At 43.3% G+C, this 17,500-nt stretch overlaps 1 protein-coding gene across 4 annotated transcripts in view; it reads right to left on the bottom strand.

Annotated features, from left to right (window-relative positions):
* The window catches only part of sulf2b (sulfatase 2b), a 23,441-nt gene that overhangs the window by 5,484 nt on the left and 457 nt on the right, over positions 1-17,500 (bottom strand). For all 4 annotated transcript variants that reach the window (XM_070839105.1, XM_070839107.1, XM_070839106.1 and 1 more), the window contains exons 2-12: positions 15,656-15,776; positions 14,878-14,996; positions 14,636-14,787; positions 14,128-14,297; positions 9,521-9,671; positions 8,546-8,645; positions 8,260-8,335; positions 6,215-6,343; positions 4,631-4,687; positions 2,982-3,111; positions 390-633 (exon numbers count right to left, since the gene is read on the bottom strand). In XM_070839105.1, the coding sequence (XP_070695206.1) occupies positions 390-633; positions 2,982-3,111; positions 4,631-4,687; positions 6,215-6,343; positions 8,260-8,335; positions 8,546-8,645; positions 9,521-9,671; positions 14,128-14,297; positions 14,636-14,787; positions 14,878-14,996; positions 15,656-15,776 (1,449 nt within the window). The remainder of the gene's footprint in view (positions 1-389; positions 634-2,981; positions 3,112-4,630; positions 4,688-6,214; positions 6,344-8,259; positions 8,336-8,545; positions 8,646-9,520; positions 9,672-14,127; positions 14,298-14,635; positions 14,788-14,877; positions 14,997-15,655; positions 15,777-17,500) is intronic.

The following is a 17,500-nucleotide window of genomic DNA, read 5'->3' as shown; positions in this document are numbered from 1 at the left end:
GGTGACCTTGGACCTTATTCAGATCCAAACCTCCTCTTTAAAACACCGAAGTCACACAATAACACAAACAAACACACTGATGGAGGCAGCAGCAGAGCAGCAGCTCCTGTGTCCTGTTCTCTAAAATCCCTGTTTTAGTGAATGGAGTCTAGTGTGTGTGCTCCAGGTCTCTCTCTGTAGGGATCCTTTCCATGATGCTGTCACACACTTAGAATAACACTCTGAGCCTGTCAGTGGATCAAACAAGCACCTTAGTGGACCTGGACACTGTTCTGTTTCTGAAGTCTAACTTTTTAAGCTTTATAAACGGTGACGTGCTCCCAGAAGGAAATGGTTCTAAAATCAGACGGAAACCTTGAGCCCTGCTGGACCGAACAGTTAACACTCACTCTTCTTGGGGAAAAAAGGCTTCTTGTTGAAGGGCTTCATCATGGAGGGCCGCAGGTTCAGAGGTCGGAGGTCGCGGAGGTCGCAGTCACACGGTTCAGAGTTGCTGTGGTACAGCTGAGACTTGATGCTGAGAGGACGCTGGCGACCTGCCACGCCCCTCTGGAAGCTCTTAGTTCCGCCCCCTTCGTTCTTACATTTGAAGAGCCGAAGTTTCCCCGTGGCGTCCTCCACACACTGCCACTTCTACACACACACACACACACACACACACACACACACACACACAGTCAATATCAACAGACACAACTCCAAGGGTGTTTTCACACCTAATGTCAGGTTTGGTTTAATCAGGCTCCGGGGCAGTTTCTTTGGGCAGGTGTGCACTCAGTGATCACACCGGTGGGATCTTGTGGGACCAGGTGGGATCAGACCTTGCTTGCACACCCTGGGATGCGGCAGGACGAGCTAACAGTCTCTCGTGGTGGCAGCAGGCTGCAGAATGAGCCGAGGTCTGTGTGACCTTGCAGAACAGAACAGAAATCAGCACCAGTCCAGAGCACAGGACCGGCTTCCTGTATTCATGTTCCTGCTCCTCTGCGGATCTATAGATCAGATCGGCAGCACGTCATCCAGAGTAGCTCTCATCACCACGCCCCTTTTTGGGGGCAAACAATCCTGTGTCCCACATAGACGCTAATGGAGTCCACACTTCCATTAATGACACTCTGCCAGAGAGATGCTGTGGAGTCGGTGTCACCAGGATTAAATCCCACATCACTGATCTCTGATCTGTTCCCACCAGGTCCTGAAAAAGATCCTGATAGAAGAGTTTTATGGCTCCAAGCTACATGCTAATGCTACATGCTAACGCTACATGCTCATGTGTTAAACTAGTCCCCTGTGTTTCTGACCCTGTGTTAGCTTAGCTTATTTTAGGGGCACAAAGACAAACCAGTTTTACTGTAATGAAGCTAATATTAGCAGCTGTAGCCTGATGCTAGCAGGACAGGACAGCAGCAGTTAGCCTGTTAGCGCTCCTCCTCTGTAGCTAATAACTGTCTAAAGTTCAGAAAAACGTGCAGAAAATCACACTAGAGGTTCTTTCTAACTCTGTTAAACTGCCACCTCACACATCTGAGTTGGGAACCAAACCAACTCATCAGACCAGAGCAAACAGACTGCAGGTGAAAAACATCCAAGCAGCTTCTCTCTCATGGCCGAGCTGAACGATCGATACTTTGGAGATCAAAGACTCCACAGCTCACTTTCATCTCCAGAAGTCTGAATATTTGATGATTTCAGTCATTTCAAACAGGATCACTTCACATAAATGGTCAGTAAATTGAGCATTTATAGTAAATTGCTGTACAGTTATCAGTCAGTCTTTGTTAATACTCAAGACTGTTTCCATAAAGAGCAGCTCAGACCAAACTCTCATAAAACGAAAAAAAGGTATCATGGGGGGCCAATAAAAAGTGAAAAATGAGTGAAAAATTAAGGAATCATTAACGAAAAATTCTGTAAAAAAAAAAAAAAAAAGTCCCAGTGAAGACCTCCACCCCAGATTGGTTATGTTTGGACATGATCTCTGATTGGTCAGTGAAGCCCCCGCCCCCCTCTTCCTGGTGTATCTTCCTCTAAATGGACCATCACTGACTACATGAACGTCCTGCTGTGCTGAAGAAGACAGTAAACTAGAGACTGAGAGCAGAAACTCATCAGGAAACTGTTCCCTGAGAAGTCGCCTCATTTCCTCATTGACTTCCATCCAATCAGACTTCTGTTTGGAGCCAGTGGAGTCGCCCCCTGCTGGACACTGGAGAGGACGCAGCCGTAAGGCTCTTCAGCAGACCCTGAAGTTACGTCCACATGTTTCTACAGTCTGTGATTATTCCTGAACACCTTGTGGATCCACCCTTCAGCCCTTCACCACCACTAAACTCTCGCCCTGCAGATGCTCATTAACAGGAGCTGAATGAATTTCTACTGTTGCACTTTGGTATTAAAGAGCGACAAATGGCTGAATCGTTAATTACACACAGTTCTCCGCAGGCTGTTTATCAGAGCGATCCAGACACTGTTGCTAAGAAACTAATCAACCGGCTTAAGGGATTTTTCGACAAGTGTAATTAACCTCAAACAAGCGTGAACACACACAGAAACACACCAACAGCCCTCTGAGAAAAGTTTCTCCATCTTGATTCTCTGTTGGTCGTTCATTCTGCCGTCTTTGTGTTCTGCTCTTATTGTTGAGTCTGTCTGTCTTGTAGAGATGACATCTGGTTTCCATCTCTCTCACACCAGTCTCTCACTGCTCCTTGTGTTCTACAGCGGTAGCCAAATTCAGTGTCCCAAGAAAACCTCCAAAACTCAACAAGCTTTGGCTTTTGAGGAAAATCTCAGCTTATTTAAACACTTTAACGTCGGAGAAGAGTGGAAACGGAAATGGGATCAAATCATTAGTTATTATTATCAAGTTATTTTACTCTTACTCTCTTATGTACAGCTGCTAAACAATGACAATAAACATCTGTTCTGTTCACTGAGAGTGAACTGATGACCCCCCCCCACCCCCCCCAGAGGAGCCGTACCTGTCCGGTCTGCTGACAGGGCGTCTGGTACTCGGCTCTCTGGCAGAGATCTTTAACTCGTTGGTGTTTGGGCAGGAAGTTCTCCTCCTGAGACACTTCCTTTCCCTCGACACGCTGGTGCAGCAGCTTCCTGTTCGGGAGGAATCATAACAACTTTGGTCTTCGTTTGTATTTCTACAATATTCCTATAATATTCCTACAACATTCCTAAAACATTCCTACAACATTCCTATAATATTCCTACAACATTCCTATAATATTCCTACAACATTCCCATAATATTCCTACAACATTCCTACAACATTCCTATAATATTCCTACAACATTCCTAAAATATTCCTACAACATTCCCATAATATTCCTACAACATTCCCATAATATTCCTACAACATTCCTACAACATTCCTATAATATTCCTACAACATTCCTAAAATATTCCTACAACATTCCTATAATATTCCTACAACATTCCTAAAATATTCCTACAACATTCCTAAAATATTCCTACAACATTCCCATAATATTCCTACAACATTCCTAAAATATTCCTACAACATTCCTATAATATTCCTACAACATTCCTAAAATATTCCTACAACATTCCTAAAATATTCCTACAACATTCCTATAATATTCCTACAACATTCCTAAAATATTCCTACAACATTCCCATAATATTCCTACAACATTCCTAAAATATTCCTACAACATTCCCATAATATTCCTACAACATTCCTAAAATATTCCTACAACATTCCCATAATATTCCTACAACATTCCTAAAATATTCCTACAACATTCCTATAATATTCCTACAACATTCCTAAAATATTCCTACAACATTCCTAAAATATTCCTATAATATTCCTATAACATTCCTATAATATTCCTAAAATATTCCTACAACATTCCTATAATATTCCTACAACATTCCTATAATATTCCTATAATATTCCTACAACATTCCTATAATATTCCTATAACATTCCTATAATATTCCTATAATATTCCTACAACATTCCTATAATATTCCTACAACATTCCTATAATATTCCTATAACATTCCTATAATATTCCTACAACATTCCTATAATATTCCTACAACATTCCTATAATATTCCTATAACATTCCTATAATATTCCTACAACATTCCTAAAATATTCCTATAACATTCCTATAATATTCCTACAACATTCCTATAATATTCCTACAACATTCCTATAATATTCCTACAACATTCCTATAATATTCCTATAACATTCCTATAATATTCCTACAACATTCCTATAATATTCCTACAACATTCCTATAATATTCCTACAACATTCCTATAATATTCCTACAACATTCCTATAATATTCCTACAACATTCCTATAATATTCCTACAACATTCCTATAATATTCCTATAACATTCCTATAATATTCCTACAACATTCCTATAATATTCCTACAACATTCCTATAATATTCCTATAACATTCCTATAATATTCCTACAACATTCCTATAATATTCCTACAACATTCCTATAATATTCCTACAACATTCCTATAATATTCCTATAACATTCCTATAATATTCCTACAACATTCCTATAATATTCCTACAACATTCCTAGGCTCTCCCAGCAGTGACAGGATTTATTTACCCTCTCTCCACCAGAAACGAGTCTCTCCACAACTTCGGCTTCTTGTTCACCTGGAACCTGAGGAGGAGGAAGAGGAGGAGGAAGAGGAAGAGGAGGAAAACATGAGTGTAAGTGTTTGGGAAGGACGTCCTCACCTCCGTCCTTCGTCCCTCCTCCTCTCTCCTATGTTTTACCTTTTTCCTTCAGGAAAACAACAGGACAGAAGCGCTGCTGTAGCTCCTCTCAGAGCTGCAGTGAGTTCATTAAGTTCAGATCAAAAAACCCTCCTTTTATTTTCATAGCGCTCTCCGTCCCACCATCAGAGGACCGACTCCATCTGGTTTCCATTCTGGGATGTTTGTAACTTTAACTTTTAGGAATAATATTGTGATTTTCCCGCCGTAGTTATGAGTAAAACTAAAGTGGAAACAGCTGCGGGACTTTTTCCAGTCAGTCTTTTTCTGTATTGATTCACAGAAAGAATCGAGTTTGAAACAGAAAAGAGGAAAAACAGAGAATGAAGTTATATAAATCCAAATTCTTTACATCACATCCACACTAAGGAGTCTGACTGATGCTTCAGGAGGACTGTGATTTCCTTTCAAGTTGTTTTTCTTGCAGCTGAAACACTTCGATCATGACAGACGGCAGCAAAAGATAACCTAGTAGTAGTAGGTAGTAAAAGTGCACCTGATCACAGTAGGTCCACTAAAAGAGCTTGTTTGATCCACTGACAGGCTCAGAGTGTTATTCTAAGTGTGTGACAGCATCATGGAAAGGATCCCTACAGAGAGAGACCTGGAAGATCCTTTTGGTTTAACCACAAACAGCACACACACCAGACTACATTCACTAAAACAGGGATTTTAGAGAACAGGACACAGGAGCTACAGGCCTACTGCTGCCTTGATCGGTTAGTTTCTTTGTGTTATTGTCTGACTTGGTGTTTTGAAGGGTCAGTTCGGATACAATTCAATATTTGTGTAACACACAATAATGCAAAGAACCTAACCAATCAAGGCAGCAGCAGAGCAGCAGCTCCTGTGTCCTGTTCTCTAAAATCCCTGTTTTAGTGAATGTAGTCTGGTGTGTGTGCTGTTTGTGGTTAAACCAAAAGGATCTTCCAGGTCTCTCTCTGTAGGGATCCTTTCCATGATGCTCTCTATGTGTCTAATGTTGTCATAATGTCAGCTTAAGTCTTTTACACATCCTGTGTAAATGTAATTTTCTCTCAGTTTCCTCTTATTTCCTGACTAAATACATAAAATGGAGGCGTTTCACTAAGTACACTTCAAACACTGTACTTTCACTGAAGTACAATTATGAATGCAGGACTTTTTCTTGTAATGGAGCTTTTTCACAGTGTGGTATCAGCACTTCTAATCAGATAAAGGATCTAAATACTGGGCCACCACTGTTTCTAACCACCTCACCTTTATTTCTCCTGATTTGTTTTGTTGAAATTCTGATTGTAAATCTACAACTTTTATGTTTCAGCTTTCATTTCTTCTTCTTCTTCCTCATTTAAAAGCTTTGTTGGCTCACTCTGAGGTGTGTGTGTGTGTGTGTGTGTGTGTGTGTGTGTGTGTGTGTGTGTGTGTGCACCTGTTGGCAGGTCTGTCAGTGTCCAGCAGAGCCAGGATCGACTTCCCGTCCATGTCTGCAGGCGTGTCGAGGCCGGCGATGTCCAGGATGGTCGGAGCCAGATCGATGTTCAGGACCATGTGAGGGTTACTGACACACACACACACACACACACACACACACACACACACACACACACACACACAGGTGAATAAAGTTAAGTTGTTGGTCTCTTTGAATGTTTTTGAGTTTCACTGCTTTGATGTAATGTGTTTTTTTGTGACTCAGCTGTAAAAGAGAGTTTTAAATCTAAATTTTCTGGTGAAATAAAGGTTCAATTAAACAAAACGTGTCTGTTAACCCCCCGACAGGTGACTCTTATCGGTTAGAAACATAACCTGCTGCCAGATAAAGAAGACCCTGCTCAGACTGAGGACGGCGCTCTGCTGTGAAGGGTCGCACTGATGCTGTGAACTGGTTATTATACAGTGATAATGTGAGCAGTGTTGGAGGAAATGCAGCTCCGTCTCTCTCTCTGAACTCATGATCACCTCGTGGAACAGCTCTGACTGTGGTAATCTACTTTACCAGGACGAACACACACACACACACACACACACACACACACACACACACACACACACACACACACACACACACACACACACACACACACACACACACACACACACACACACACACACTTGTTCCCACTGACTTATTTCCATTTTTAACCGTTCGTATCTTTAAAGCTGCAGTAACCTATTCCTGCCTGCTAGGGGGCAGACCAGCTCCAACACAGCCCAGACTTATGGTGCTTTTCCATCACAGTTTCAGCTCGACTCCACTCTGTTTGGTTGGTTTTCTGTCACAGTAGCGTACCTCCTCAAAGTGGGGGGGTCGTCATAGCAAGGAGGCCCCAAACTCCGGTGACGTAATTTGTATTTGACACAAACACAAACACAACTGAGGACGTGGAGCGTTTGGTTTGTGTGGAGCCGTTCACCTCGTTCAGAAATAATAAAAACTGGTTCCAGGTTTAAAATCGGTGGGTTTGATTCTCGTGAACGAGTCGCTCTCATGACTCATCCAGTGACGTCACTTCCTGATTGGCCAATCAGTGGCCTGCAGTCTGGTGACGTCACATTTTCAGCTCGACTCAGCTCGACTGGACCCCCGGCAGAGGAGGTACTAACATAGTACCTGGTACCAGGTAGTATCACCTGGTGGAGAACCAGAAAGACAGAGTGGAGTAGCTGCTGGTGGAAGAGCGCCATCATTGGCCCTTTCTAACACCGTCGAGCAGGTTGTTTCCTGTTGGTCCTGAGAGACAATGTTTTGAGCTAAACTTTAAATGGACGCCTGGTTTCTGTTTCTGTGAGCCAGAAGAGCCCACAGGTGTCACACACCTTTCTGTAAATGTCCCTTTACAGCTTTATCCTCGAGTTTAACTCCCTCAGTGACAGATACTGAACTTCCTGGTGCAGTCATGTGACCCAGTGACCATTTCCAAGATGGCGGTCTGCCTGATTAACAGCTGAGACACAACCAGCTGATTTTAAACAGCTTGTTTTAGTTATTTAAAGGTGAGTTTCAAACAGTTTAACAGATCAGATCCTGTCCTGACTGTGTTTTAGGAAAAATATTTAACATTTCAGATGTTGGACAGTCGAGGTCGTATGTCAGAAACATTCCTTTGGTCCTTTTAGTCTGTTTTATATCCCCCATGATTCTACTTAAAGGAGAAAAGGGTTCTTATGAGTTAAAAAGGACGAAAGGAGAGACGCAGAGAGTCTCCGGTCTGATCAGCTGGTCGCTACGGGGGTTTGTTTCCATGGTGACGACGACGTGAGAGCAGATTTGACGGATTCTGCCTTTTACAGGGAACATCTGATGTCCGATAGCGATGAGCACGGCTGATTTGATTTATCTAGTTGACCAATCAGATCGCTCGTCCTGAACTACTCGTTGCACAACAGGAAGTGTTTAGTTTGAACCCTGACGACTGCTGCTGTCTTTTGTCTCTGGTGTTCACATCAAACAGGAAGTGGTGAGCGTGTGTTTACATGGTGCCCTGCTCCACGTTGGGTCCTCGGATGTAGAACGGCACTCTGATGTCAAACTCGTACGGCATGGATTTACCTGCAGACACACAAACACAAACACACAGTATTAACGGAAACGTGTCACCAGCTGTCGTATCGGCAAGAGGAAAAACGTTTCTGAGCGCCGGCCAGATCTGTGGTGAAACCTCAGGACAGGACTGCTCTAATAATTCATATGCTTTACTTCTGTCTTCACTTGGACTCATCGCTGTCCGCCAGAAAGGAGCTCTCTGAGTTTAGTTCTTACCTTTGACGAGGCCAAACTGTCCGATGTGGTAGCCGTGATCGGACGTGTAGATGATGTAGGTGTTTTCCAGCTCGCCTGTTTCCACCAGCATGTTATACAGCTGAGACACACACACACACACACACACACACACACACACACACACACACACACACACACACAGACAAACAATTTGATAAAAGGGCACTCAGGTTTATTTTGGTATTTTTAAACTTGGGCCCCATCTTTAAGTTATCCTTTTTACCACAAACAGCCGTTATATCGCTCTCTGCACACACACCAGACTACATTCACTAAAACAGGGATTTTAGCTCACACAACAGGGGAGTTTCTGGTCTAGTTGTGGTGACTTTGGTGTTCAACCACATTAGTTTGGACCAAACCTAACCCTTTAAAACACCAATAACACTCAATAACAGACACAAACTACCTGATGGAGGCAGCAGCAGAGCAGCAGCTCCTGTGTCCTGTTCTCTAAAATCCCTGTTTTAGTGAATGTAGTCTGGTGTGTGTGCTGTTTGTGGTTAAACCAAAAGGATCTTCCAGGTCTCTCTCTGTAGGGATCCTTTCCATGATGCTGTCACACACTTAGAATAACACTCTGAGCCTGTCAGTGGATCAAACAAGCTCTTTTAGTGGACCTACTGTGATCAGGTGCAGTTGTCCCAAAGGATCACGTTGCAGCCATTGCAGCTTGTTTGTCTGATGTCATTTAAACACCAGAATAAGTTAAAATAGACTTAAAGAAGCACCTCACAGCTGAGACTTTTCAGGTGTGACCCAGTTGGGTCCAAGCAAAAGGTCAATCAAAACACAAAGACTGTAACATAAATACAAACAGTGTGTTTTGAGTTTGACCTTTCATTTGTGTGAGATAGAACATGTTCTTCTTCTTCTTTCTTTAAAAGCTTTGTTGGTATTTTCGGGTTTGTGTGTGTGTGTGTGTGTGTGTGTGTGTGTGTGTGTGTGATCTACCTTCTCCACACTGTCGTCCACAGACAGAAGCGTCTGCAGTCGTTTCCTCTGCAGCATGTTGGTGAACTCCATGTGAATGGGCTTCATGGGGCCGGTGTAACGCATGATCCAGTGCTTGTCTGGGTTCGGAGCGTAGTTATAACTGGGAGTACTGTGGAGGAGAGAGAGGGAGGCAGAGATTAAAGGACGGACATGTTGACGTGGAGAGACAGACGGCGTTGAGATGAGGACGTGTCCACGTCCAAGTCTGTTCTGATCCACAAGAGTTACCACTGAGTGACCAAAGCCTCTGTCACACATGCAGTCTGACCCCGATGTGTTCAGGGACACCTCCTGCACGGGGCTCAGTGTGAACGGGAACAGGGACAAACCTATACGGCCACTTTCCCGCCTTCAGACCTGGTGACATTTCAGGGAAAATGTTGGTGTGACTGTGTGAATGAAAGCAGGAACACTGCAGCTCGTCCCTCTGACATTAGACGCTTCTTCACACTTGTCTCTTTAAATGTTATGTTATCTAATTATTAGATCCAGTTTGAATGGTTCCCTGAACACATCACAGGATGTTCCTCAGGTTAAAGATGTTAAAGTCAGTAAAGTCTCAGTTTGTGGTGAAGACGGTAAAGAACCATTCAGTCTGGTGTCAGACCTGCTAGCTAGTGAGCTAACTCTGCTACGTCCCAGTGCTAACGTCCCTGATGTCCTCTGAGCTGCTGTGTTGGATCACAGAGTCCTGGTCCTCTGATGAAGGATCCCAGACTCCTGGTCCCCTGATGAAGGATCGCAGACTCCTGGTCCTCTGATGATGAAGGATCCCAGACTCCTGGTCCTCTGATGAAGGATCAGACCCTCTACCTGCTGCTGGACCACATCCTGGTACCAAACACACTCACAGCAGCTTTAGCTCCGCCGGCTAGCTGGACGCCATGACAGGTCTGGGTGTCGACGTTCTGATGCTCCAACAGTTTCACCACAAACTGAGACTTTACTGACTTGTGAAATTACCTCTTAAATTGACATCTTGTGTGATTCAAGAGTTATTTGAGTGAAGCCACGTGATGTCGTATCAAAACAAATGAACAAGTTGTCTCCTCTCTGGTTTGTCCGACACATTCAGAGTCATTAACTCTTCTGGCTCACACGTATAATTAACATTTCAAAGGCTCATTATAAGTTAATATGTTGGTGTTAGAAGTTTAAAAGATGTTTGATGCGTTGACATAAATTAACTAAATGTTCAGACTCTCGTCGTCGGTTGTTGTGACGCGTTCAGAACCATCGTTGTTAACAGGCCACTTGGTTTGTGTGTGTTCTGGTAAAATGTTCATTTTAAAGGCTCATTCTTCTTGTTTTGTATTTCTCTGTTGTGCAGCTCAGCGTTAACAAAGTGACTTAAATAATTAACCAAGTATCATACATGTGCAACAAAGAGCCGACTGATGGCTTCAACTAACGTCTACTGACCGGGAAACTGCACTGTGTTAGAAGTGTGTGTGTGTGTGTGTGTGTGTGTGTGTGTGTGTGTGTGTGTATAGTTGTGAGAACACATTATGGTTGTGCCCCATCATTGTGAGGACATGTCTGCATTGGGAACAGTTTGCCTTCAGAGGCCTGCTTTAAGGTGAAGACTCAGTTTTAAGGTTCAGGTAAGGGGCTCGGTCCTCACAAGTACAGAAAGATGAGAGTGTGTGTGTGTGTGTGTGTGTGTGTGTGTGTGTGTGTGTGTGTGTGTTCATCAGGCTGTGTGTGGAGTGATGAAGGCAGATGCTCCTGTTCATTAATTACAAACACACACACACACACACACACGCTGTGTTAGTAACACAGGATGTTCCTCTGGTCTGTGTGGATAATGAATGACTCCCATCAGCCACCTCTTCCACTCCTCTCCTCTCTCCTCGGCAGCTGCATAATTAAATTCCTGCGTTGGGACAGAAATAACTTTAAACTTTGCACCGAGCTCGACTCTGCAGCTCTGCGTCGTCCTGACTGGACATCTGGAAACATCTGCATCTGCCTCGCCAACGACTAAAGCGTCAAATCGGCAACGGCGGCCCAGGAGCCTGGAGTCGGTCTGACAGGTGAAGAGCCAACATGTGGAGGCAGGAGGTCTGAACAAGCGGCCCGTGTTGGTGCACGCTGAGTGTGGCGTCGACTCAAAGCTGGGAGATATTCTGCACCGTCCTGAGGCCCCGTTGGCTCTTCACCAGTTACACCTGCCAAATCACAGTGTTTTACACTTCATCACAACTAATACATTCAGGACTCGTCGCTGTTCTCTGTCCCAGAAGGTTAGCCATAGCTAGCCATAGCTAGCCAATGCAGCCGCTACTCACGCAGGTATTTACGGTGAATAATAAATACCAATCATATGCCTGGTTAATGATCGGAAGTTTAATTCAATCACTTTCTAACTAATAAACAAGGCAAAAGTCTGTATTATTTTCTGTTACTGACTGGCTACGGTGGCTAACATCATGCTAACAATAACCACGTTAGCTAAGACTAACTGACATCAGCTTTGGGTACAACGGGAAGATTATGTGGACTAAATGTTTTAAAAGCATCAAACTAGAACATTACTTTATTTATGATGCTTTGGGGTCTAACTCATAGCTGTCTGCGTCTGTATTTTCCTTAGCTAACAGCTAAGCTAGCAAAGACTAGCTCTGACATTAGCTTAAATGTGTCTTGGATGTACTTCCTGCTTTGTTGTGCTGCAGCTACAGACAGCAGCTAAAGTCAAAACCCTCTGAGGGGCTGACGTCTGGCCTGGTGCCCCCCCATTGGGGAATAATACTGGAATATACCTCTGACAGTCTGCACGGGGGCTTTTATTTTGAAAACTGAGCGGATTCGTTTATCTGTTTGACTTCCTGGCGCCTCATCTGCTCTGAGCTGGTTAACGCAGACCAGCAGACCTTTTCCCTGGAGAAGAGGACGAACCACATGCTGCTGTTTCTCTCTTATTTTGTCTTCACTCACCAAAATCCTGCTTCGTGACTTTGGGGGAAAAGCTGCAAACTTTCATCAACAGAGTTTGTTTGTCATCTGGTGGAAAATTGAGTTTTTGGAGGACAATGTTCCACTTTAAAGTTCTTTCCCCCGAAAGATTAAACTGCTGTTTCTTCATCTAAAGGCTCCAACTGACCAGCGAGCATCACAAACCACATCGTGACTTCAAACAGACGGGACATTTAGCACATCTTTAAACTAAAATAATGAACAAAGTTAGCAAAAACACATGTTCCACAGCCTCCACATGTGGTTTGTTGTCTGTTTAAAGCATGGTGCTGTGAGAAGGTTCACCTCCTCTCCTGTTTCCAGCTGATATTTAGCTTTGGTTTCTAATCTAACAGGGATAATAGTAATAACTGCTGGGTGCTGAAGAAGCTCCCAGTTTGACTGCTGTGTTTCTCAGATTAAACTGTTCATCTCGAGGAGTCGAACACTGATCAGGACGCTGTGTCGCCGACTTTGTTTTATTATTCCCTTCAGAGAGATTGCTGTCTCTTCCAAGTATTTCCAGCAGTGTTTCTGTGCTCCAGAAAAAAGCCCACTGAGCTTTGAATGGGATTTAAAAGGACTCCTGATGACAGGAGTGCAGCCGCTGTTTTCCTCAGACATCTGTTTACATCTGCAGGATGGAAAAGATTCAACTGGGAGGTAAAGGATCACCTGACATTGCTGAGGAACTCCAGCAATTTTTAACCTGGTACCTACAGAGAGAGACCTGGAAGATCCTTTTGGTTTAACCACAAACAGCACACACACCAGACTACATTCACTAAAACAGGGATTTTAGAGAACAGGACACAGGAGCTGCTGCTCTGCTGCTGCCTCCAATGATGAGTTTGTTTCTGTTAATGTGTGACTTTGGTGTTTTAAAAAGTTAGTTTAGATCTGAACTAACATCTCAAAACAACAAAGTCACAGCAGCAGACCAGCAGCTCCTGTGTCCTGTTCTCTAAAATCCCTGTTTTAGTGAATGTAGTCTGGTGTGTGTGCTGTTTGTGGTTAAACCAAAAGGATCTTCCAGGTCTCTCTCTGTAGGGATCCTTTCCATGATGCTGACACACACTTAGAATAACACTCTGAGCCTGTCAGTGGATCAAACAAGCTCTTTTAGTGGACCTACTGTGATCAGGTGCAGTTGTCCCAAAGGATCACGTTGCAGCCATTGCAGCCCGTTTGGTGTCTGCTGGCTGAGGTGATCTACTGGACCAGTTCCAACACTTTTACTACCTACCAGTCACTCACACACCAGGATGTGGACAGGTAGAACACACGTTTAAAAACACCGGAGTGACCCTTTAAAAAGACTGATTCAGAATCAGACTTTATAACTCAGAGTTTAGCTGTGAAGTTTGCACAAAAATCAAGTGTCAATCATGTTTATCAAGGAATCAAACCCATGTATTAATTAACACACACACACACACACACAAGGGAGGATTCTGACGTTTCAGTCGTGTTTCTTCAGGATTTATCCCTCAGTGCAGAGTAGAGCTGCTCCATTGTTCAGCTGGATTACAGTGGCTTAGTCTCATTGTGTGTGTGTGTGTGTGTGTGGTGTGTGTGGTGTGTGTGTGTGTGTGTGGACCTACATGTGCTGTGATGCGTTGGCGAAGGCGGTGCTGTACTGTGGCGCTGAGTCTTCAGGTCCGTGCGGCGCCGCGTGGCTCAGCACCATCAGCACCGGCCGGTGAGGATAAACTCTCTTGGAGGAGCGGAAGTAACGGATGGACTCGGCCGTGATCAGGTCGGTCAGGTAGTCCTGGAAACACACACACACACACACACACATCATCATTACCTGACTTAAAGAGGCGTGTATGTGTGCAGATAATCCACATAATAATAATAATATAATAATAATAATAATAATAATAATAATAACAACAACAACAATAACAATAATAATAATATACATAATGTAATAATTCAGGTGTGTGTGTTTTACTGTGTGTTAGTTCATGTGCGTGTGTTAAAGTGTTTGTGTGTGTGTGTGTGTGTGTGTGTTACTGTGTATCACAGTGTTACTGTGTGTGTGTTAAAGTGTGTTACTGTGTGTGTGTTACAGTGTGTGTGTTAAGGTGTGTGTGTGTGTCCTACCTGTGGGTACTGTGCTCCGTGCTTCTCTCGGACTCCGTTGCGGCTCAGTGTGTAGTTGTAGAAGCGGCTGTTCTTCACCAGGCCGAGCCACTCCCTCCATCCGGCGGGGACGTACGAGCCGTTGTACTCGTTCAGATACTTCCCGAAGAAGGCTGGAGGACACACACACACACACACACACACAGTCAGGACAATCAGAGAACACCTCAGGATCAGGTGCTCAGGTGTCCGTGCTCCCGTACCTGTCCGGTATCCGGTGCCGTTGAGGTAAACCCCGAAGGTCCGCGGCTCGTGCTGCCGTTGCCATGACATCGAGGAGCAGTTCTCGTTGTTGGTGTAGGTGTTGTGGTTGTGGACGTACCTGAGCAGAGAGACAGGAGGTTTAGTGTAATGCACCTTTTTAAAATGACCTCTGCTCCCTAAACGCTGCTGCTTCTTCTTCTGGTGACGTCATTTCTTGGAGGACCTTCTTCTTCTTCATGTCCCTAAAATGTGTCGCTTCTTTACAGACTGATACCGACCAATCAGAGGACGCTTCTTTATAGACTGATACCGACCAATCAGAGGACGCTTCTTTACACAGACTGATACCGACCAATCAGAGGACGCTTCTTTACAGACTGATACCGACCAATCAGAGGACGCTTCTTTATAGACTGATACCGACCAATCAGAGGACGCTTCTTTATACAGACTGATACCGACCAATCAGAGGACGCTTCTTTATAGACTGATACCGACCAATCAGAGGACGCTTCTTTATACAGACTGATACCGACCAATCAGAGGACGCTTCTTTATAGACTGATACCGACCAATCAGAGGACGCTTCTTTATACAGACTGATACCGACCAATCAGAGGACGCTTCTTTATACAGACTGATACCGACCAATCAGAGGACGCTTCTTTACAGACTGATACCGACCAATCAGAGGACGCTTCTTTATAGACTGATACCGACCAATCAGAGGACACCTGTCTGTCTGTCTGTCTGTCTGTCTGTCTGTCAGGGACTTACTTCCCAGTGAGCATGCTCGAGCGTGACGGGCAGCACATGGGCGTGGTCACAAAGGCGTTGGAGAAGGAAGTCCCGCCCTCCTCCATGATGCGTCGAGTCTTGTTCATCGCCTGCATCGACCCTACGGCGGGAGAGAGAGAGAGAGAGCAGAGGGGGTTACCGTTAGCTAGCTAGCTAGCTTACAAGCTACGGTGCTAACACAGAGCTACGTCATGGTCAGCTGTTAGCATGTCATTAGCTAAGTAGCCTAGCTTATTTTTGTGGGGGTGTAGCCGGCAAAGTGTGAGACCTCTGAGTTGAACACCAATCATGTGATCTACTTGATCCCTACCGTCCTGTCAACAGGACGTCCTGGTCTTTCTATTGATCTAATGGAGCACGTTTTGTGTTCAAAAGAATGGAAATAAATGGGGAAAATGTCAGATGTCATGGCGGTGAGGAGCGAGTTAATGATGAAATGTTCTTTCTAATGTTTTTATGTTACTGGAGTCTTAACTTGCTTCCTAATTTGCAGGTTCGGCCAAATAAATCCAAACTTGAGGCGTCTCTAAACTGATTCCTGATCTGAAAGAGGAGGCTCAGGTCTGAGCTAAGAGGAAACTCCTTCAGACGTTTCCCATTAAAAGGTTTTTCTCTGAAAATAGGAGAGAGTTTTTTACACTTTAAAGCCTGAATGAGCCTCCAGAGGACGAAGCGTTTGCTCCTTCAGTTCACTCCTTTAAAAACAGATAAAGAGCTAAATCCTGGATGTTTTGTATAATTAGAAAGCTGGTTTGTCTGGTGAGGAGGAGTTCTATCCTGTACTATAGTAAAGTTCAATAAATTAACTGTATTATACTAATATTTTAAAGGTGTGTGTTTGTTTTAAACCCTCTAAAACACATATTTTAACCCTGAATGTGGGGAACAGTGAGTGAAGCACTGAAGATTTATTTAAAAATGAGGAGAAGACGGCAGGTTTTTAATTTCTGATTTATGTTTGTTTGCAAAATCTGTCGAACTAGAAAGATTTGACAGGAAATGTATTGTTTTATCACCAACAGCTCAAAACCTTGTCATGTGGTTTTTGACAGGCTTTAAAATATAAATAACATTTTTGAGAAAAAAATTAAATTATGCAGAAAGAATGTAAATATTAAAACCTTTTTCCTCACAGGTCTCAGGAGGTTACGGCACAAAAAGCTCAGCGCTGAATCATCCAAATGTTTTTTTTTTGTTTTGCTGGCAGATTAAATTGTGTCTAATATCAGTGAAGCACCGGGGAGAACGAGCTGCTCTGCAATAAAACAACCAAACATGAGTTTTTTTATTTTCCTCCACTGGTGAAGATGCTTTATTCTCAGTGTCGTGTCACATGTGGGAATCAGACTCGTGTTAAAAAACCTCTCTGGACTTATTTTTATATGCATCTACTATGTGAAATCACTATTAATGTGATAACTATTATTACTCATTGAATTAAAGTATTTTCTTGTAAATCAATGACAGTGTGTTGAATAAGCAATCCTGCCATGTTGGCCACATGTCTCTTAGTAATAATAATAATAATGATAATAATAATAATAATAATATTACTACTACTAATAATAATAATAATGATGGTAATAATGATAATAATAATAATAATAACATTAATGGTAATAATAATAATAATAAGATCATTAATAATAATGATAATAACAACAACAACAACAATAATAATAATATACTGGTGTAGTAAGGTATTTAAATCAAAGTCAGCGGAAGACAAAGGGAAGCTGCTTTTGTCTCGATCGGTCTGAAATCAAAGGCTTATTGGCTCAAACATTAAGCTAAAAATGGCGGAAACGCCCCCCAATAATCCTG

The sequence above is a fragment of the Pempheris klunzingeri genome, chromosome 11 (assembly GCF_042242105.1).
Source record: "Pempheris klunzingeri isolate RE-2024b chromosome 11, fPemKlu1.hap1, whole genome shotgun sequence".
NCBI classification, from domain to species: domain Eukaryota; kingdom Metazoa; phylum Chordata; class Actinopteri; order Acropomatiformes; family Pempheridae; genus Pempheris; species Pempheris klunzingeri.
This window is presented reverse-complemented; position numbering and strand designations above follow the sequence as displayed.